This window comes from Talpa occidentalis, unplaced genomic scaffold (genome assembly GCF_014898055.3).
Source record: "Talpa occidentalis isolate TD23 unplaced genomic scaffold, MPIMG_talOcc4v2.1 talOcc4.11, whole genome shotgun sequence".
NCBI classification, from domain to species: domain Eukaryota; kingdom Metazoa; phylum Chordata; class Mammalia; order Eulipotyphla; family Talpidae; genus Talpa; species Talpa occidentalis.
In genome coordinates this window covers 27695690-27717565 of record NW_023601104.1, presented here as the reverse complement: position 1 = coordinate 27717565, position 21876 = coordinate 27695690, and the positions used below count along the sequence as shown (strand labels likewise).

General features: G+C 37.5%; 1 protein-coding gene across 2 annotated transcripts in view; it reads left to right on the top strand.

Moving 5' to 3' along the window:
- The window catches only part of VPS13C (vacuolar protein sorting 13 homolog C), a 194053-nt gene that overhangs the window by 156026 nt on the left and 16151 nt on the right, over window positions 1-21876 (top strand). Inside the window, exons 81-84 of one of the 2 annotated variants that reach the window (XM_054687747.1) lie at window positions 2590-2713; window positions 4902-4985; window positions 13110-13256; window positions 14042-14150. In XM_054687747.1, coding sequence (XP_054543722.1) covers window positions 2590-2713; window positions 4902-4985; window positions 13110-13166 — 265 coding nt within the window. In that variant the 3' untranslated portion in view covers window positions 13167-13256; window positions 14042-14150. Of the gene's footprint in view, window positions 1-2589; window positions 2714-4901; window positions 4986-5303; window positions 7247-13109; window positions 13257-14041; window positions 14151-21876 lie in introns of those variants that run through there. The other variant, XM_037502618.2, reaches the window with a different exon arrangement.

Here is a 21876-nt window from a genome sequence, read left to right as displayed (position 1 = left end):
CTATCACACTTGGCATTAGGATGCAACATGAATTTTGGATAACATTAACATAAACATTTAGTCCATTGCACCATCAGTGTATGACAGATACAGGGACACAGAGATGAAATTTATATCATCCATCTCCTCCCCCTGGTAGGAGAAAACCTACCAGTTATCAATGACCTCAGTATGGTAGGTGTTAGGGGAAAGTAATGTACAGAGACTCTGAAGACAAAGGGAAAGCTCTTGGTCCAGTGAAGTAGGAACCAATGTGTCATGGGGAAGATATTAGGGAGACATTCTAACTGAAGATGTACTTGAGCTGAGTCTTGTAGCAAATGGAGCTGTCATACAGGTGAACTAATGGTAAGCAGAGGCATAAAACTGGCACTTAGTAAGATCAGCTTGGAATGGCTAGATAGTAAAATCTTCATGGGGAAGTATTAGGAGATGAAGCAGGGGTCATAGTGTCTGCTTAGCCATTGGAAGGGTTTAGGTTTATTAATGTGATGGAAGACCACTAATTTTTTTTTAAAGTTTAATTTTTTTTTTAATTTTTTATTTATTTATACAAGCACTGGGTACAGTCAGAAACGCAGAAGGGTGAGAAAATTCACCAGAGCCAGAGGGGAGAGCAGAGCAGGCAGACTGAGGAAGTACACTGCTGAGGGGAGCAGCGGGCAGTAGGAGAGGTCTGTGCACCATGTGGGACCCTCGCCCGGTGGCCGGGGATTGAACCGGTGCTGCAGAGGCTGCGGGCAGCTTCGCAACCCAGCGCTCAACCGCTGCACCACCCGGGAGGCCCACTAATTTTTTTTTTTTTTTTAAGGCATAGTCAGTAATTGTTCAGTATCACAGCTTTCACCCAGAGGCATATGCAACAAATAAGTTTCTTTTTTTTTTTTTCTTTCTCACTGAAGGCATGTTAAGTAGGGAGTAATATGATGAGGTTTGTAGGTTAAATAGATTCTGGCAGTCATTGAATTGGAGCAGAATCAGAATGGAGGCAAGGAGAACAGTTAAAGACTATTAATTTTCTATTGCTGAACAAAATATTACTATAAAATTGACACCTTCAAACAACTCAGATTTATGACCTTACAGTCTGGTGCTGTTGAGTTGTCACAATGATTGGAGGGCACTACTGGCGCTTAGTGGACTGTGCTAGGGACTCTGGACTTCCTGCTGTGCACAGCACCATAGGCACAAGCAAGCCCAACATTTCAGTGGCACCTCTGCAAAGAAATAGAGTGCCAGGGGTCTCTTTCAGTCTCCGTGCTCCCTTAGTCACCAAGTTTATTCAACTCTCTCCTTGTAAATATCTAGAATCAAATTTTTATTTCTCCCTTTTCATAGCCACTGCCTTAATTGAGGTTCTCTCTGCTTCCTAATTGGACTATTACAATAACTTCCTATCTTGATAGTCTGCCCCACCTCTTCTCCATTGGCTACTAGAGCCATGGCTCTTAAGACACTTTATTCTGTCATTTTCCGTTGCCTGTAGATAAAGTCGAAGTTTCATAAAATTGCAAACGAAAAAGATAAAAAGCCCTTCCATTGAGATTTGGCACTAATCCAATTTTTTTACCTCTATGTATCTTCAACTAGAGACTGTACTACAAATCTTCCTTTTTTTTTTTTAACTCTTGTGTATATCAATGTGCTATTCCCTTTGTTTAGTCTATCATTTCCCTTTCCCACCAAAAGAAAGCCTTTCTTTGAAGAATCTTTTGTCTTCTATTCTACTAACATAGTCTGTCCTCTCTCCTGAGCTCCAAAAGAATGTAGTGCACATTTTGCTGTTGCATTTATCTAGCTGGGCTGTAGCATTTATTTGCATGTTTATTTCCCCCTCTAACCTGTGAGTACATCTCAAACGAAACTCTTCTTTATTTCTAACACCCCAGATAGTAGTAGAATTAATAGTTTTTCTGTTTCCCTAGTTTTGCTTTCTATAATAGAAACCTTAGAATCTAGTATGGTTATATCAGTAATTAATCTGAGCCACGGACTGGGAAATCACTGTGGATACCCTTTAAGCGTTATATGATTTTTTTTAATTGCTGTTGAGTAAAATGGGATACTCTGTGATATAGTATATTGGTGTTAAAAGTGTTCAAACTTGATATTTATTAGTAGGCCTACCATGCACCTTTGCTGACATTTGAGGTTTGTGACATTTCTGCACGTTCTTTCTTGACTGGAAAGCTTAAGTGATTGACAGTAAAGAGCAATTAATAATTTTCTAAGTAAAACATTTTCAGCATTTCTGCCTTTCTTACTTCCCAGATGAGAATATAGCCTGTTCTTTTGTGTTCCAAAAATGATTTCAGTTTTTTGGTCAGTTTGAAAACAAATGTCACTTTCCTGAATTTTGCAAGATTTGCAGAAGGGGAATTTTTGAGTCTTGTTTGTTACTTGGTAGGTGCCATATTTGCTTTTATTTGACAGTTATCTAAATTTTTTTTTTCATGTGAAGCATACCCTTTCAAGTGCCTGGTTATATTGCATACTGACTGAGTGCTATCTGTACCATCCAGCAGAAAAAATATTAGAATTAATAACTATCTTTATCACTACCTGTTTTTATTTCCTTTTGCAAAATAGGCGAGTGTTGTGCATAAAGGAAGTTGAAATCCTAGGCCATATGTCCACAGACTGGCAGTATCCATTTGAAGATTTTGTATTTCCTCCTAGTGTCAGTGAAAATCTGCTAAAAATTTCGGTTAAGGTAAGAAACTATGAGTCATTCCTTCAGAGCAAAGAATTTATTAATTGAGTGAGAACCAGTTTTCTGACTTTGTTTTATAGTTAGCTGCTTCATAAAATGTTTGAAGGCTCATTATTATATGCTGAGATGCAATGAAAGATACAGTCTTTTTTTGTATGTACTGCACTTAAGATTTATGTATTTATTTATTTATACAAGCACTGGATACAGTGAGAAGCGCTGGAGGGTGAGAGAATTCACCAGAGCCAGAGTGGGGAACAGAACAGGCAGACTGACGAAATATACTGCTGAGGGGAGCAGCGGGCATGGCAGGAGAGGTCTGTGCGCCATGTGGGATACCCGCGCCGGTAGCCGGGTATCAAACCGACGCTGCAGAGGCTGTGGGCAGCTTTGCAGCCCAGCAATCAACTGCTGCGCCGCCAGGGGAGGCCCTGTACTGCACTTTATTCTGACAGTCTTTGATTGCATCAAGTACAAGATCCAGTCTAGCCATGAGAGTTAGGGTGCTGGGTGTGCCCGGTGGCCTAGGGATTAAGTTTCAGTGCTATCATCACCTCTACAGCCTGAGTTACATCCCTGGACAGAGAGCTAACCCATGTATGGCAGGAGCAGACCTATCCTGTCTTGCCCACTACTCCCCTTAGCAGTGTATTTCAGTAAATCCACCTGCTCTGCTCCCCACTCTCTCTCTGGTAAATCCTCTTACCCCCTTACCGCTGGCACACCCAAGTTCTTCTACACCAAAAAAAAAAAAAAAGAAAAGAAAAAGAAAAAAGAGTTAGGTGCTAATACTTCCTTTTTGGTTGGCTAAAGCAGTAGTAAATAGGAGATTTTGTTTTACCTCACATGGATACCTATTTTGCTACTAGATACTATAGATACTTCTGACAACATTACTTCTTTGCTGTTTTTTAGGAGATAATTAGGAATATTATGTCTTAAATAGTCATGTTTTGTAACACTTAAAGTTATTGAATGCTAATATAATTTAAGTATGTAATAATGTTTTCATATCTTCCCTCTGCATCATTTTCTAAGGAAGAACATTTAATTGCATAATGAATAATTAGCAAAAATGATACTCCATCTCTTGCTTAGTTCCTAGACTCCCTTTACTTTGAAATACACAATTTTTATTTGATACAATTTTTTAAGAAGATTTATTTATTTATGCATACAAGAGCTGGGGCACAGGCCAGAGATTCTGGGGGGTTAGAGGGGGAGAGGATCCACCAGAGACTGAGTGGGGAACAGAACAGGCAGATTGACTGAAATACACTGCTGAGGGGAGCAACAGGTGAGACAGGAGAGGTCTACCTCACCATGTGGGTTTCTTCCTGGCCGGGTGGGGATCAAACTCGTGCTGCAGAGGCTGTAGATTGCTTCATAGTGCAGTGCTCAGCCCCTTGTGCCACCAGGGAGGCCCCTATTTATGATATAATTTTATCTTTATCTCCTTAAAACTATAAATTGTCATTGTAAAGATGGTTATTTTATAGTATGTATTTTTCCTAACCAATAATGAGGTTCTCTCTGTTACTGAAACTATCTAAAAAACATGTATCATCATAAAATTTACTTAGAGATGCACGTGTGCTATTACCATTTAATTTGTTTACTTTTCATAGAAGTTTATGAATTAAAGGAACTACCATGATACCATTCCATTTTGTATATTAGCCTTGCTTCATTGTAGAGTGTCAGAATTTAAAGAGCACCTTAATATATGAAACACAGCTTTCAAACTGGGAAGGAGTCACTCTGCATATATATTACAGTTTTCTCAGTTATCACTTTTCTTTGACATCAGTGGTGAGAATTGACTCGATGTATTTTACATTATATAAGAATTTTATCTATCAGCCAAGGGAAATGAAGGAAGGGTTTTTTGATTTGTCAGATGTGATGAGTTATCAAGTGGTGTTTCTGTAGGCTATTTATCATAGCCTGCAGAAAGCCATTATTTTATACAGATAGATGTATACTCATCCAATTTCATAAATTCTAACAACTCACATGTGGAACCACTATGCTTGTACCAAAATGATTTATTTCTTATCATACCTGAATATGTGTATTTGGTTAGTCTACTAGTTGTAAAATAGAGTTCACATTTAAGCATCCAATTAAAGGTTATGAATTTTTTTCTTTTCCAGAATAATTTTTATTATTGTTTTCTTTGAAATAGGAGCAGGGTCTGTTCCTCAGAAAAGACAGTGCCAATCAAGGCTATATCCGGAAAATTTACCTGCATGATGCCACCACAGCAGAGGTAATTTATTTTAAAGAATGCCTACTCAGTTTTTTAGCTGAAAGATTTTTTTTTAAAGGGATCTGTTAAAATTAATGATATACATTGCTCTGCAAAGACTTTTCAGTTGTAACTTTTAATTGTTGTGCAAGTTTAAATAATATACTGTGGTCTTAGTAGGGCAGAGGGTTTATTCTGCATTGCATCTATGGACTCTTTTCTTATCCTTAGCTAATGAACCTGCTTGCAGAGCTCCAACTCTTGTTTTTGTGCCTTTCTTCTCCTCCAAAGAAGCCTGTACTTGTCTTTACAATTTATAGTAAATGTTTTATTTTACAGAAAGCTTATCATGCCATTGAGGATGCGCAGTCAATGAGACACCAGCAAAAACTGATGAAGCAATCATCCCTGAAACTTCTCAGGCCCCAAATACCCTTTTAAAAATCACAGATCCAGGGGGCTGCTACTGGGAGAAAAAGCAATCATCAGTCTTGTCTATATATCACTTTTCTTTATCTTGCAAAAGAGAATTTTGCAAGCATTCCTTTAGTTTTTAGAATTTTTTTTGTAGAATACCTAGTATTGTTTTTCATTTTTTTTCTCTTTACTTTTGACTATAATTTTGTAACTATGTTAGCAGTCCACTTTTACACTGCCATCTTGAATGAGTCAGATCCTCAAACACCACTTTAAACTCAGAGTGAAATTTCCATTAATGTTAAAATTGTGAAGCAAAGGACAATTGGTTTGTTTTTAATTAAAGTCTTTATTGCAGAATAAGGAAGGAACTTAGAATGACTGGTGTTCTTTGAGAGTTTATAGGCATGGACAAATGCTGAATATTTAAAAGTAATTTGTTCAATAATTGAACCAAGATAACATTTTTGGTAAACCAGGTCATAGACTGAAGAAAAAGCCAGTAGAGAGAGAAATGTTGTTTCTTCTTTTCTCTCCAAAAAAGTTGTTTTCTCCTAATAAAAATATGCTTCACATTGGTGCTTATTTTTTCTTCTTGCACTATAAATAATAGAAAGACACCTCTGTTCTCTGTAATATAACATTCACAAAGTTTTGAAAATTATTTACTTGCTCTTTGAAAATGCACTTATATGGCACAATTATAATTTGCTGATACATGAAAATATTGCACTTTAAGTTTTTCAAGACACAGAAATATGAAAAATTCAATATTTTTATATTTCTAGAAATCATTTTTTATGCCTTGAAAGATTTTTAAGGGTATCTTAACACTTACTGGGTACCTAGAAATGTATTCTAAATACTTATTAGGAAGAAGAAAAGTCTCTAGTTGTTTTATATATATAAGTAAAATAAGGCATATATAACAATACTTTGGAAAATAATTAGTAGATGTGATTTTTGAGAAAGCAGGCCTATGAGAATCATTTCTATGCAGTATTATTTTTGTCTTTTATGCATCTTGCCTATGTTGATCAGATATATATTGCCTATTAAAACTTTGTTTAAAATGCTAAAAGTTCAGTTTCCTTGGTAAATTTTTAAGTTTGCTCATGGTTTTTAACATGGCATTTATTTCAAATCACTGAATTATGCAATGAAGATGTGGAGACATTTGGTTTATATTGTTTTGTTATTGTGTGATAATGTTTCTACTATCTTTATTCATGTTTTATAAGATGGACCTTAAAATTTTTAAAAATTTTCCTAGTTATTATTTAATATAGACTCATAAATATTTCATCTCTGATGTAGGATGGTGGTCACTGCCTTTTCATCATTTTTTTTTCTGTGAAGAAAAGTATCATATATAAAACTTCTAGCTTTAAACAGAACTTCTTTATCAGTGGTTAGAGTTTATTAAAAGAAGCCTTTTAACAGAATTTCATAGCAAGTATGCTGGTATTTTATGTCTTTGAAATTGACTTAATCAGGAATTTGAGATATCTGATTATATTTTCATGTGAATCACAGCTATTGACATGGTCCTAAATATTTACAAAATTATATTTTACTGATGGTGTGTGCAAAGCATTGAACTAAGAAAAAATAATTTATAGAAACCTATAAATTTGTCAACTCAGTTGGCTTAAAAATAAACTTTCAGACTATAAAATTTTAATTTGATTGAACCCCCTGGGACAGAAATAATTCACTGATAAAGTATAACGTCTTATGTGTTTTAAAAAATGTTTTGAAAGTGTATCACTTGCATATGAACTACCGAGAGAAATAAAATATTTGGTGCATTATTTACAGCCGTGAAAACTTTGTGGATTTATGTTAAATACTGAAATGACATTTGCTTTTACTTTGATGTCTTCCCTTTTTCCTCTTCCTATCCTGTTACAGTGAGAAGTTAATAGTTATGGAGGTTGTTAAAAGATGGGTTAAGAGGTTTTTCCTGGTGTCCTAGATCCTACTGCATATATGTGGCACAATCTGCAGTACTGGGGGAGTATAGAGAATGAATTTGACCAAAGGCCCAGCTGCAACACTTTGAAATCCATGACTGCGTTTACTCTGAGGTCATGACTTCCATGCTTTCTGTCAGTCACTGACTGGCAAGGATAGTAGGGCAACCCCATTCCTGGGAGATATGAGCTCATCTGTTAGCCAACTTTGATTTGAAAATTCTTCACAGCTTCCAGGATCTTTCTTAGACTACATAGCAGTCTGGGAGACTTCTGCCTTGTCTGCCTCTCTGTCTCTGTCTCTCTCTTTTTCTGTGTCCTCCTTCACTGGAAGATCAAACATTAAGTCTGAAGCCTCCTCCAATATTAGATTATCCAATAGAAAGACTAGGTGCACCCAAGGACTGTAGCAAAACAAATGAAAAAATTGGAAGAAGAGTATACCAAAGCTTCATAGGAAAAGTCCAAATTGGATGGTCTTTTTTACATGTGTATCGATCCAGTGCTGCCTGAATCTGTAATATTAGCAGTGCTCCCACGTGTATTTTTTTAATTATTTTTTTTACATCGTTGTTCATTTTTAAACAATATTTGCTTTCCCCCACCCCCTCAGGTGTAGTCCCCATGGAATTTCTTTCTCCAATGCACCTGTGCACCATCACCACAGCCCCTGTTCCCCTCCCTCCCTCTAATCCCTCTCCCTCCTCCTTCCCTGCAGTATATCTCTGACTTATAATTGTCTGTTTTTGCTTTGTTGTGTTTTGTACTGTTATTATTTTTTTACACTGATGTCTTATTGGGGTCCCCTATATTCCTACTAAAAGTGAAACCATCTGATTTTTTTTTTCCTTCTGGCTTATTTCACTGAACATAATTCCTTTTAGCTCCATCCACGTTGCTGCAAATGGCATGAGTTTTTCTTTTTTGATTGTTGAATAATATTCCATTGTGTATATATATCACATCTTCTTGATCCAGTCATCTATTTGGGGGCATTTGGGTTGGTTTTACCTATTGTAAATAGTACTGCAATAAACATAGGGGTGCAGGTGTTATTTGAATCAATGTTTTTGTGTCCTTTGGGTAGATCCCTAGGAGTGGAATTGCTGGGTCATATGGAAGCTCCATTTTTAGTAGACTGAGGAACCTCCAGACAGCTTTCCATAGTGCTTGGACCAGTTTGCACTCCCACCAGCAATGCAGGAGAGTTCCTTTTTCACCAAATCCTTGCCAACGTTTGTTGTTGCTAGTTTTTTTAATATGTGCCATTCTTACTGGTGTAAGGTGGTATCTCAATGTAGTTTTAATTTGCATTTCCCTGATGATAAGGGATGTTGAACATTTTTTCATATGCCTTTTGGCCATTTACATTTCCTCTTTGGAGAAATGTCTTAAGTTCTTCTGCCCATTTCTTGACTGAATTGTTTATTTTTGTTAAGTCCTGTGAGTTCTTTGTATATCTTTGTGATCAGTCCCTTATCAGTTGCATGGAGTGCAAAAGTTTTTTCCCAATCAGTGGGGTGTCTCTCTGTTGTGGTTAATGTCTCTTCTGCTGTGCAGAAGCTTTTCAGTTTGATGTAATCCCAGGTGTTTATCTTTTCCTTGACTTTCTTTGCTTTGGGTGATGAGTGTTTAAAAATGTCACTGAAATGTATGTCTTGTAGTGTTTTACCTATATTTTCTTCTATATATTTTATGGTTTCAGGTCTTATGTCCAGGTCTTTTATCCATTTTGAGTTGATTTTTGTGTATGGTGAGAGGTGGTGGTCTAGTTTCATTTTTTTGCATGTCCCACGTGTATTTCTAAGGAACAGCTAGGACTAAAAATTAATGCGCTGGACTTAAAAATAATCAAATTCTTGAAGAGCCCCATAAACTTAATACCAGTAAAATACAGTTTTCCAATTACTGCCATAACTAGAAGGAACATCTTTTTATTGGGGAGAAAATCAGTATAGGAGATTACTCATATCAGAATTTTCTCTCTTTGAGGGACAAACTCTTTCGGTGGGGAAACACTGCCAGTATGTCCAGTAGTACTGATCAAAGGGGTTTTATGCCCTGTATGTGTTGGCTCTGAAAAGAAATTGAAACTCAGTGGGGCAGAGGGAGCATATTTCTCTTGGTAATTGTGCCTATAGTGGAAGAATTTAGCCTTATTGTTCTTGAATTCGTGCTTGAAAGTATATTCAGTTACAAGAGTAAATAATTCAAATATTCAACATTGTGCATCTCTTTGAACAAAAAAGTCATTAGATAGGCTCTGTGTTGGCCTTATTTAAAAAAATTTTAACCATCCCTGTTTATTTTTTTGTAATATAGGGTTTCCCCGTCAGGTGTAGTCACCCTGATTTTCCTACCACCAAAGTGCCCACAATCTGCTTTGTGTTTGTATTGTTTCAACACACTAGAAACCCAGTCCTTCACCAAAAATGAAAACAAAAAGATTTTTCATAAGTTTGTAACAGGTCTTTGACAGCAAAATCTGTACTGAAATAACATAAGGCTATTCATGGCCTTTATTCTATTTGGTGTAAATGAGTTTGACTGCAGCAAAATGAATATGTTCTATTATGGGTGCTGTTCCAGCCTTCATTGCAGATGTGTGAGCTATGTGGTATGTGAAGCATACCGACTTTCTAAAATTTGAAAAGTTATATATTCCAACACACATCTGGTCTCAAAGGGTTCAGATAAGACACCATAGATATGTATACTGCTAAAATTATCAATTTATCAAAGTTTTTTACTGAATTTTAGAAAAATGATGAACTGTAGGAGAAACCATGAGGAACAAAAGAAGTTTCTTCCTCTTAAGACCCTGCTAATAAATATTCCATTTTACACTTATTCTGGCAAAATATTTTGATAAAGTGGTCAAAGGAATTGACATTAACATATAGGAAACTGAAATGTTGTCGAATGTCATTAAGATTTATGAGAACTCATAGCAGGAATTTAGAAAACCTAAATAACGGACCAGGAAAAAGACTAATTAATACAAAGTAAAAATCAAAATCAACAAGCAACTATGGACCAGAGACACATTGCAGCGGGGGGGGGGGGGGGGCAGGGTTTGAGGAAGGATTAGGGTCAAAATAAGGGGGGTGCAATTGTATGGGGAATATAACCAAAATGAAAATGCATACATTGTGCAAAAATGAAAAATGATGTAAGAATTATATAAAATAAAATATTAAAAAAAGATTTATGAGAACTCTCTAGGAAAATATATGAGCAGAAAAAGCCAGTTATGGTTTTTATTCCCTTTGCATTTTAATTAATAAAATACTGGTGGATGAAAGATTTTTTTTTTTTTTTGTGGGACCCTCGCTGGTGACCGGGGATCGAACTGGCAATGCAGAGGCTGCAGGCAGCCTCGCAACCCAGCGCTCAACCACTGTGCCACCAGGGGAGGCCCTGGATGAAAGATTTTTATAATTGACCTCTAAGTGAGAAAATAATTAGAGTAGTAATGACGTAAGCCACCATGATCTTCTAGGTTGATAGTATCCACTTTGACAATGAACATTTTACAAAGAGGAGTTAGAATTCTTCCTGACTTGAAGAATGACAACATGACTTCCCCCAAAATTGAGTGTAATACTTAGTTTCCTAGTTGTGGTGTCAATTCCATGATAAATAATTTTCAGTAAAAGTAGATTTCAGATCTTGGTTTTTGGGTTTATTTTTATAAAAAACATTTACCTTACATAATACCAGTTTTCCCCCCTCAGACTTTTCTCTTTTGTCATCTTCTTTATTAAGACTGCCTTCTTTATACATGTATCGTACCACCCTATTCATCAGGTAGCTTTATTAAATAGGTATTATACCACTGGTTGAAAAACTATAGCCCATCAAGGCCAAATGATCTTGTTGTAGGTAGAGTTTCATGGGACCACAGCCACACCCATTCATTTGTGTTGAGTATGGCTGTCCCTGCAGTATAATGGCAGAGCCGGATAAACATAGGAGTATTTATTATTGCACCCTTTACTGAAAAAGTTTATCAATCTCTGTATTATACACCATATAATCAATCTTAACATATGTGACAGAAACAAGATATCAAATAATTTACCCAATATCTGATGGTGAGCTAAGAGCTGAAATTAGGATCTAACATCTACCATATCTTTTTTTCTTATCTCCAGCTCCAACTTTTCCTGTGAACAAAGATACTTGTGTCCATTTTGAATGAATACGACCAATGTTGATTTCTTGGATTTCTTTTAGAATCTCATATGCGTATGCTAAGATTTTCTGTTTATTTTCTCCTCATCTATGTTTTAGGCCTAACAGTGGACACAAACATTTCCCATAATAGCACTTGAAAAATAAACCGCCCTTAGGTGTAAAGAATTTCTTTTCTTATAGAGCTCATATGTATGGTCCAATATTACTGTGGTAGCTTACAAGCAAACATAGTTTTTGAGTGTAAAAATCAGGAAATAAAAACTTAGTACACAAAACTTGCCTCTATTTCTAATGCTCAGTCAGAACCAAAAATCAAATGCCTGAGATTCTACCATGATCAAACCATTAGAGTTCTGATGCTAAAAGCAGGAAGAAAAAATGCCCAGGATCCATACTTTAACACAACTTGTAAAGGGCTCACCAAGGAAGACATCGTATTTTTAAAGCACAGTACATCATATTATAGAGTAATAATGTAATAAATGAGCAGGTGTTCAAAAATTGCATTTTGAATGGAAGCCATAACATTTTAGCTGCACCAGAGGATGCTGTTGCAACTCAGTTCAGCAAGCACTTATTGATGGTTTAAATTAAGAAACCACACTTGAACAGGACACATTTCCCCTCCCTATAGAGTGCTGTTAGAGATTCTTAACCTACTTTGACACATCTGATCAAACCCTTCCTACTTTATTCAATTCAGGGCGGTGCACACTTTCAAAATCAGTTTTCAAAAAAGGCATGAATTAGAGGCTTAATAGAGTTCTTAACTTTTTCAATAAAAATGACTTGGACTCTGCAATCATTTGAATGTGAATAACTTAGAGAAGTAGTAGTTTTTATTTTCTTTAAGCCAACATAAGGGAGTCATATATACCTGAGAGATTTTGTAGTCGTTGAATGCATGTTAGAGCTCTCTGACATTATTGATATATCTGAGGTTATTGACTACAAATTCATTGCAGGAAACAATTGCTTGTCCACGTAAGAGATTCCTGTGGTTAAAGGGTAGAGACCTAGAAAATGCTCCTTTCAAGTTGACCCCAAATAAACAAGAGTGGAAATTTTACATAACTGTTATTACTATTCAGATGGCAAATGGATACCATTGAAAATTCTGTGTGTAAGGGCCATAAAGACTGATTACTCAGGACTCAGAATGGTAAATAAGAATACATTGCTCATCCTACCTAAAATTAATTAGTCAATTAATGTTTAATTATAATGCACTGATGTTGACTTTAGGAGCACTAATAATTTTTTTTAAATGTCAGATATATTAATATATTTTTAATAGAAATAATTCAATTGAGGGTCTATATTATACTTAAATTTATAGAATTATAATAGTCCATAGTTGGACTATTATATTCATCTTCTTTTACCATATAAGGACACAGCAAGAAGGCACCATCTTGTCTGTGAATAAGCAGGCTCTCACCAGTCACCAGTTTGGCTGGTGCCAAAATCTTGGACTTCCTGGATTCAAGAACTGTGAGAAACAAGTTTGGTGTTTATAGCCATCCAGCTTATGGTATTTTTGTTATAACAGGCAAAACAGATAATCACCCACTCAGAAGATGCTCCTGCTTACCATCCTGTCATTTGAAATTTTATTGGAATTCTTGCTTTGGATAAGGATAGCAAATGTTAACTATGTGGATTCATTTGCATGGATTAATTTACCAATCAGAAAAAGGTAGGTCACTTCAGAAACTGAGATAATAAAGAACTTAACAGTTTATTAATTCACATTTAATCTCTTGATCTTAATAGCAATCCCGTATGGCAGGTTGTGGTATTCCTATTTTGAGGATGAAGAATAATGATTGTACAAGTGATTTACCCCAGTTCACATATCTAGGAAGTGTAGCCTCAGGAATTGATCTAAATAATTTTTTTCTCTATCATTTTCTCTGTAAACGTCCTGCAGAGATGGGCCTTTTTTAAGCTTGAGGGAGCAAGATGGAGACAACAAGTTATAACTGACATGGATAGCAATTTAGTTATGCATGCATTGAGATATATATATATATATATATTTACACATATATATTTACTACTTTTTTGCATGAAAATTTGATAAAATATTTTGTAGTTACTCATGACTTCAACTGCTCATATAGTTATTCTTCCATAGCAGTATTTTATATTCCCTGGGCTTTTGTATCACTTGGTCTTATATTAAGCCAATACATTTTTTTTTTTCATAGAGTAAATGTAGGTTCCTTATGTGCCAATAAACCGGCCATCTGATTCAAATCTTGTATCCCAGCTGGAATGAACTCATGCTCAACTTCGTGTTTTAGATGTTACCAGTAGATGCTAGGCTTATACTATGGGGTATCTACTTGCATATTTTCAGAGGCAAGCAACAGAAAATTCTGATTTAACTGACTTAACTGGTAAGGGGATTTAATAGCTAATATATTAGGAAATGACATGTCAAGACACAGATGTCTTCCTGTTTTGTTGATTCACCAGCATAACAACATCATCAAAGGAAGCAGACTCTTTCCAACTTTCTGCTTTGTATCCTCAACTTGGTAGCTGTCTTTTCTCAATGATCTTGGAGTGACTATGACAATTTCAGGTAATGCATCTTTTCTGTAACAAAGATTTTGCAGAAGAAATACTCAAATTTTTTTTCTTCACTTTTCAAGAACATGGGAACATTTCCCAGAAAACTCTGATAGACCTCCCTTGAGAGCTAATGTTTAGGATTGAGTCACATTTCTTATAGCTGTCACTAGCAAGACAAATGGTATTACCAGGAATGATACACAGAAATTAAGTTTTACCCTTGAATCACATGAGGGAGGGGTGGAAATCCAAACAAAATCAGGTATCTTCCAGTAAGAAATTAAAGGGAAGTAGACAAAGAAGCAGCTGTGCTTGCCGCTGTTAGCTTCAATCACTTAGGAATGAACTCAGGCTCATCTTGTCTCACACACACACACACACACACACACACACACACACACACACACACGGGAACATTGGATCATATCCCCCAATTTACTGTTGCTTTGGTATAGCAAGAGATTTGGGGTTTCTAGTTAAGATGGCATTATGCTGTGAGTCCTTTATTCTAGTTTAAGCACATGGTAGATGAAATACATGGTAGCAAAATGAGTCAGTAAAAAAATCAAGGAAAATTCATTGTATAGAAGTACAAGAAAGACTTTATGACGGTATGGCAGACTAGAGGTCTAAAAACACACCCACAAAGCACCTGGAAATATTAGATAAAATGTGTTCTTCATTGCATATAGCTGAGCTCCAAAGAAGACAAGAGAATTCCCGGTAGACCAAAATATGAAGGAAAATGAAAACTAGATCAATAAACACATGAGACAGCTTTATTGCAGCCCAAGGTGATGGAGGTCTTGTCAATTTTATTACCAATTTTATTAATCTCAAGGCTTGGGATTTAATGCCTAGAAGGTAAAGTCTTAGGCCATTGAAGGTGAGGAGTAGGAACTTAGAACCCCACATAAAATCTTGAACTTACTTTATGGTGAAATGGTAGACTAAAAAATGTTCCCACTGGCATAAAGAAATTACGAAGAATGTTGCTTTAGCCTGGTTCTGGGTGGAAATAGAATTCTCCCCTGAGAATGTATAATCAATGCCTTCTTTACACGCATTTTTGGATTGAATCCATCCTATAACATAAAAAGTACCTGGAGACAGTGTCAGGTAATACCCAATAAAAGCAAAATAAAAAAACGCCTATGGATATACCCTCAACCCAGGTTGTACATGCCTCACACATTTCACACTGTCTCATTATGATGTGTGGTGCTGAGAGTGAAAAGATTACTGGGTCTGAGTAAGTTGGAACAATGAGAAGCCTTGTAGGGGCTACGCCAAGGAAACTCCCTTAAGAAAGGCGAGTCAAGGTGCAGCCCCTTTTCCAAGGGTAGTCTCGTATTTATTTATAATCAAGTGGAAGATAAGAAATCAAAGCAGCAAGAAGACGTGGGGAATGTGTTAATGTGGGGGGAACGAGGGAGGGAGAAAGGGGAGAGAGTCAGAGATCAGGGAGAAACAGCGTTATAGCTGATCTAAGCCCAGTATCTATTGCTGTTTTCAGCATGTATAGTTCCTCATACCAGAACTTTTGCCCTGAGAGTCTCCTTACCTCAAACTTCCCCATGTTTGTACTCTGAGTGAAGGGCAAGAAAAGTAAAGCCAAACAACAGAATAATCCAAGCTCCCACATCACACAAACTGAAGATAAAGAAACGCCCCTCTTGAGAAAGAGAAAACTCAAAACTGCCAGGTTAGCTTGCCAAGAAATAGAAAGTATACAAGAGAAGAGGCAAATTTGAATAAGAACCAAACATATATCCTACAAGTGAAAAATACTGAAATAAGTAAATGAAAATCCCTAGCAGTTAATTAGATATAAATATAGCTGTGGTAAGAGTTAGTGAACTGGAAGATAGAACCAACTCTACATATTTCCTGGAATACAGCAAAAATAAAGAGAAGACATAAAAGCAGGATGGAGGGTAGAATGAGAACATCCCACTTATTTCTAATTCAATTCCTAGAAGGAGAAGATATGAAAGGTTTGATAGATGCAGGAAACAAAGTGAGCTGAGATAAATTAGAAGAAATCCAAAGCTTAGATACATTGGATTACAATTAAAGTAGAACAAACACAAAGAGGAAAACGTATGGAGCAGAGAGATTATGGACAATTAGCAGAACTGTCAAGAACAATGGCACCCACATGACTGGAATTTCTACAAATTGTTGAGAGAATTCCAGTGGTCTACCTAGTTGTCTTTAATTAGCTAAAATATCATTCAAGAGTGAGAATTAAATAATTTTTCTGATTAAAAAAAAGTTCTCCAACTCAGACCCATTCTTAAGAAACTACTAAAGAATAATCTCCAGGAAAAGGAAGTTGAACCAAGGAAGAAGGAATAAAATACAAGAAACAGTGATAACAAATAAATTTATAAACTTTCAGACTTAAAATACCATTTAAAATAGTATCTTGATGCTTAAGAAGTTTACCAAGACTTTGTAAAAAAAAAAAAAAAAAAGTTCAATATTTTTTTAAATAAATGCAAAGTTACATAATGTATTTGGATGATAACACTCATTAAAGAGAAAACATTCAAACTCATCTGTAAGTTCAGTGAAATTCTAATCAAGATCCCATCTATACTTTTCATGGAACTTAAGATCAGCTCCAAAAATTTACATGGAAGAGTGAAAGGCCAAGAACTAGCAAATTAATTTGAGAATTAAGATCAAGTGGAGGGCATGTTTTATTCTTCCAGAATTTAAATCTTACTAAAAGACTGCAATAATTAAAACAATGATATTTTTAGAGAAAGAGAAAGCTGGAATAAAATAGAGACAAAAACAGACCCATGATGTATCTATAGGCATATATAATGTAATGATAAAATAATAACAATGGTAAGTAAAACATATGCTTCTTAAAATATAAGTACCAGGCACTTTTTCTAGATGCTTTTTATATTCTAATTCATTTATCATTAAATTTTGGTCAAGCACAGCATCATTATTCATAATAACCTAAAGGTGGAAATACCTTGAAGTCTATCAAGGAATGAACAGAAAAACAAATTGTGGTGTACTTGTAGAATGGAATATTTTTCAGCCATGAAAAGGAATCAAGTACTACTGAATGTGTAACAGGGTGGTCCCCAGGAAAGGGGGAGGTTCCCTGCCCCACCCAAGGGAGGGTGGAGCTGAGCAGGAAGAAGAGAAGCTGCAGAAGAGACTGAGGAAGGAAGCAGGATGGAGCCAGGAGACCTGGAGGAGGCGCATGGAGCCTAGAGACATGTGAAGAAACTGCGCTTGTCTTTTGGTCGTGGACTGGGTGACACAGATGTGGGTGAGACCCGTGGGGAGGTGACAATGGCAGCTTTTATCTTGATGTTGATTTTGCTCTTTTCCTTCTGGGCTTGTCTGGTTGTTTGTGACCCTTTTCTGTGGGTCCCCACTGGAAGGTGCTTTAGACTCGTGGCAGGCTTTGGGGCCTTGCTCTGGGCCAATCCCATTTGGATGGACTTTTACCCACGAGGGGACGGGTAACTTTGGGTGCTTCACTTAGAAACTAGACTCTTTGCCTTACCTGTATTGTTTCCTAGTTTTATTAAAGTTCCTTCCCCTTAAAGTCTCATATGTTTTGTGTTGATGCGGCGGATGGCAGAACCCATTTAGAATAGGCAGGTTTGCGGGGTTTGGGCTGCCCCTCTCCCTGTCCTATAACAAATGGACGAATGAAGGATGAAGTATACATGTTAGAAAATGGAGGAAGCTCAAAAGCACTATAGTTAGTTTAAGAAGCCAGACACAGAAAATCACATTTTGTGTGATTCCTTTTATATTAAATATCAGAATAGGCAAATCCACAGAGACAGATGGCAGATTAGTGCATGGCGTTGTTTGGGGTTAGGGGAGAGTTGATTGGGGAGTGATTACTTAGAGGGTATGTTTTTCTGGGATGAAAAAGTTATGAAATTATGGAGAGGTTGTGGTCACACATTGTGAAGGCACAACAAAAAAAAGGTCAGTAATCAAGAATAGACTTCTGGGCCTCCCTGGTGGTGCAACGTTTGAGCGCTGGGTTGCGAAGCTGCCCGCAGCCTCTGCAGTGCCAGTTCAATCCCCGGCCTACAGGCAAGGGTCCCACATGGCGCGCAGACCTCTCCTGCCGTCCGCTGCTCCCCTCAGCAGTGTACTTCGTCAGTCTGCCTGTTCTGTTCTGGTGAATTCTCTCACCCTCCCAAACTTCTGACTGTACCCAGTGCTTGTATAAATAAATAAATAAATCTTTAAAAAAAAATGCTAACATTTCTTTACGTGCCAACGTTTAAAAAAAAAATAGACTTCCATAAATATTGCTTGAGAAACTGGTTTATTCATATGGCAAAAAATTAAATTGGATTTCCTCTTAATCCAATACAATGAAATAAATACCAGTTATGTTAAAGACCTAACTGCAAAGCAGTACTTTAAAACTAACAGAGGAAAGCATAGGATACTATGTCTATGATCTTGAGAAGCTTAAATTTTTTTGTGAAAGAAAAGACCATGAAAAAGTTAAGTCACAAGTCACAAGCCAGGAAGAATATTTGCCATCAGTATGACTGATAAAGGATTATTAGAGAATGTATGATGAGCTCCTTCATTTCAGTAAGGAAAAGACAACAATTTAATAATGAAATGGGCAGAGGTTATAAACAGACAATTCTCAGGAAAGGAAATCTGAAAGTAATCAGGAACATACTAATGGAAACAATTTTGACCTTTTACATGTGCCAGATTGGCAAAAAAAAAAAAACCCTAAGATTGAGAACAGCTGATGTTCATGGGATGCAGTGGCACAATCACAGAAAATATTGCTGATAGTGTTACAGGGCAGGGAGAGGGGGCACCCCAGAACCCCCAAACCTGCCCACTCTAAATAGTTTCTGCCACCTGCCACATCAAGACAAAAACATACACCACTGTGTAAGACCTTTATAGAAATACAATTAGTGTGCAATAAGAGAAGGGGAAGAATAAAGTTTCCAGATCAAGCACCTGAAGTTCCCCATCCCCTTGTGCATAAATGCCCAGCCAAACAGGGTTGGCCCAAAGCAGGGCGACTGAGGCTTGAAAGCCTGACACAAGTCTAAGGCACCTCCTGCTGTGGAGCCCTAGGAAAGGGGCAGAAAGTGCCAGACAAGCCTGGAGGAAAAAGCAAAATCAAAATCAGGATAATCGCTGCTGTGAGAGACCCTTGTGGGTCTCTCACTCATGTCTGCTTCACACAGTCCAAGACCAAGAAGCAAGTGCAGCTTCTTCACATGTCTCTCTGCTCCATGTTCTTCTTCCAGGTCTCCTTTTGGCTCTCCATCCTTCTCTCCTCCCAATCTCCTCTCCAGCTTCTCCTCCTCCCAGCTCAGCTCCACCCTCCCTTGGGTGGGGCAGGGAACCTAGAACCTTCCCTTTGCCTGGGGACCACCCAATTACAATGAAATGTGAAATCAAAGCTTTAGAGAGCCTCTGGTGGGTGCCCAACAAAGCTGAATGCATCCACACCAAAGGGCAGGTTGGGCAAATGTACAACCTAGAGAAACTCTCAAACAAGCAAAGAGGAAATAAATAAACATGCCAGGATATTCATATAATACAACACTTTAAATAAAAGCAATAGTATTGAGGAACTGTATATCCTTTGTGTATTAAAGAAAAGCATTCAGAAAAAATACAAACAAGCAGCTATATGAAATAATTTTGTCTCTGTCTCTATCTGTCTCTCTCTGTATATATGTATTCACACACACATAATTTAAAAAACAGAATGTTGAGTGAAAGGAACAGATCAAAAATTTTAAGGCACATGAAAATTACACATGCCAACTTTAGGACACATTTTTATGGCATAAAGTGGAATTAAAGTCTCAATGATAAATGACGAGTTTATTGGATAATCAAAGTGAGGATTCCAGCCTGGGAAACCATCCAACAGATTTTTTTCTGTGAGAACTGTTCTAACAATCACACACATGTTTGAGTTTAGTGTATATAGGTAGGAACAGTGAGTGACTGAAATTAAAATATAGTTATTCTTGACAGGGGGACTTCTGGTTCAAAGTTATTTTGACCTAAAGATATGTTGATGCTATCTCTGCACAGAGGAAGGCAGTGCTGGGATTTAATCTCTTCCTGTCTGAGGAATGCCCTCGGAAGATGCAAAGGCTGAGACCCACTGTTAAATCTTTATCAGGCTCCTTGGTCATTACTAGGGGTTGAAAGACTGGTTTTGTCTGCAGGCAGCTGGCACAGCTTTGCCACAGATCTCAAGTCTATGCAGATACCTTTGCTCTCTTGCCTGCTAGAGCAGGGAGGGACGTTCCCTGAAAACTTTACACTATTTTCATACTGGGAAGGGAGAATGAGAGAAGGAACAGGAGAGGCGAAGAATGGGCTTTTGGTATATCTACAATGATTCCTTTGTTAAAAATAAGACAGTAAGAATTATATAAAATAAAATATTAGAAAAAGAAAAACATTGGAAAATAAGCTATAAAAAAATAAGACAGTGACTGCTAGCAAAAATGGCAAAAGGTTGACACCTGTTAAATCCAGGTGGTGAGTACTTGTGTGTTTATAAGATTCTTTTTCAGGTTTTATGTACACAAAACATTTCATATTTAAAAGAAAAGAAGGGAGGAGGGGGCAAGGGGAGGGGAGAAAGAGAGAGGAGGGGAGAGGAAAAAAAGCATGGCTGGGAGATGGAGGGAGAGGGTCCCTGCTGAAGGTGTTCTGGGTCTTTGCAAACAGCAAGGAGGGGAATCAGGAAGGGGGGAGCACACTGCAAACCACCCAGGAAATGGTGCTTAAACAGAGCCAGGTGGAACACTGGGTGCATCTGCATCTCCCCACCCACAGGACAGCCCAGGCTAAAAGGTACAGACCCACAAGAAAGGACAGCAGGATGAGAGACATGGACAATTTCGATTGTAATAACTTGGCAAATTGGACAGAGCTGCTGTGAGTGGGGTTGGTGGGGGTGGGGGTGGGCTGCCGAAAAGCTGTGAGCTGCTGATGGTGCTAGGGGACTCTAGAGAGCTTTGTGAAGTCCAAAAAGTCCTGCCTTGTGTGGAACAGAAAACAGGAAGATTCACAGAAGGTTTAAGAATAATTAGATCCTTCTTCTCCTCCCCAGCCTCCTAGGATACCACACCCAGTGGTGGGCTACACTGAATATGGGGAACATTAAGGAAAAATTAGCATTCTGATTAAGCAGACTTCTATGGTATGCTGCTTCGCAAACCCCCTCCCCCAGTCCCTCCTTTATCCCTCAGACTCCCAAAACACTGACAGAGGGGTTCAGAATCCCAGACAGAAAGGTGGACATTTTTCCCCCTCTGGATTTGCCCAAGAGATTTTGGTCATTGGAGATTTTTGTCTTTCGACATCTCCCAACAAAGTGGCTGTGTCTGATTCTGACATGAAGAAACCATGGGGTACCCTGGACTCTCAGGATGAGTATGGGCTTGGGAGACCAGGCCCCTCATCTTTGGATGAACTGAGTCCCCCCCGTGAAGGAAGGACATGCCTGGGAGAACACAGAAAAGGAGTCAGAATTCATACTGCTTCAGAGAATGCAGGTATTTCTTCCTTAAGATAGAAATGCTATAAAGGACAGTAAAAATATACAAAGTCAGCTGATGTGGAAGGGGATTTTTCAGGAAATTCAATTGTGTTACATTCAGGTGCAAATGCTTCAGAAACTTAAGCTATCAAAGTATGGTCTGGCCAGGGCTCTGGGG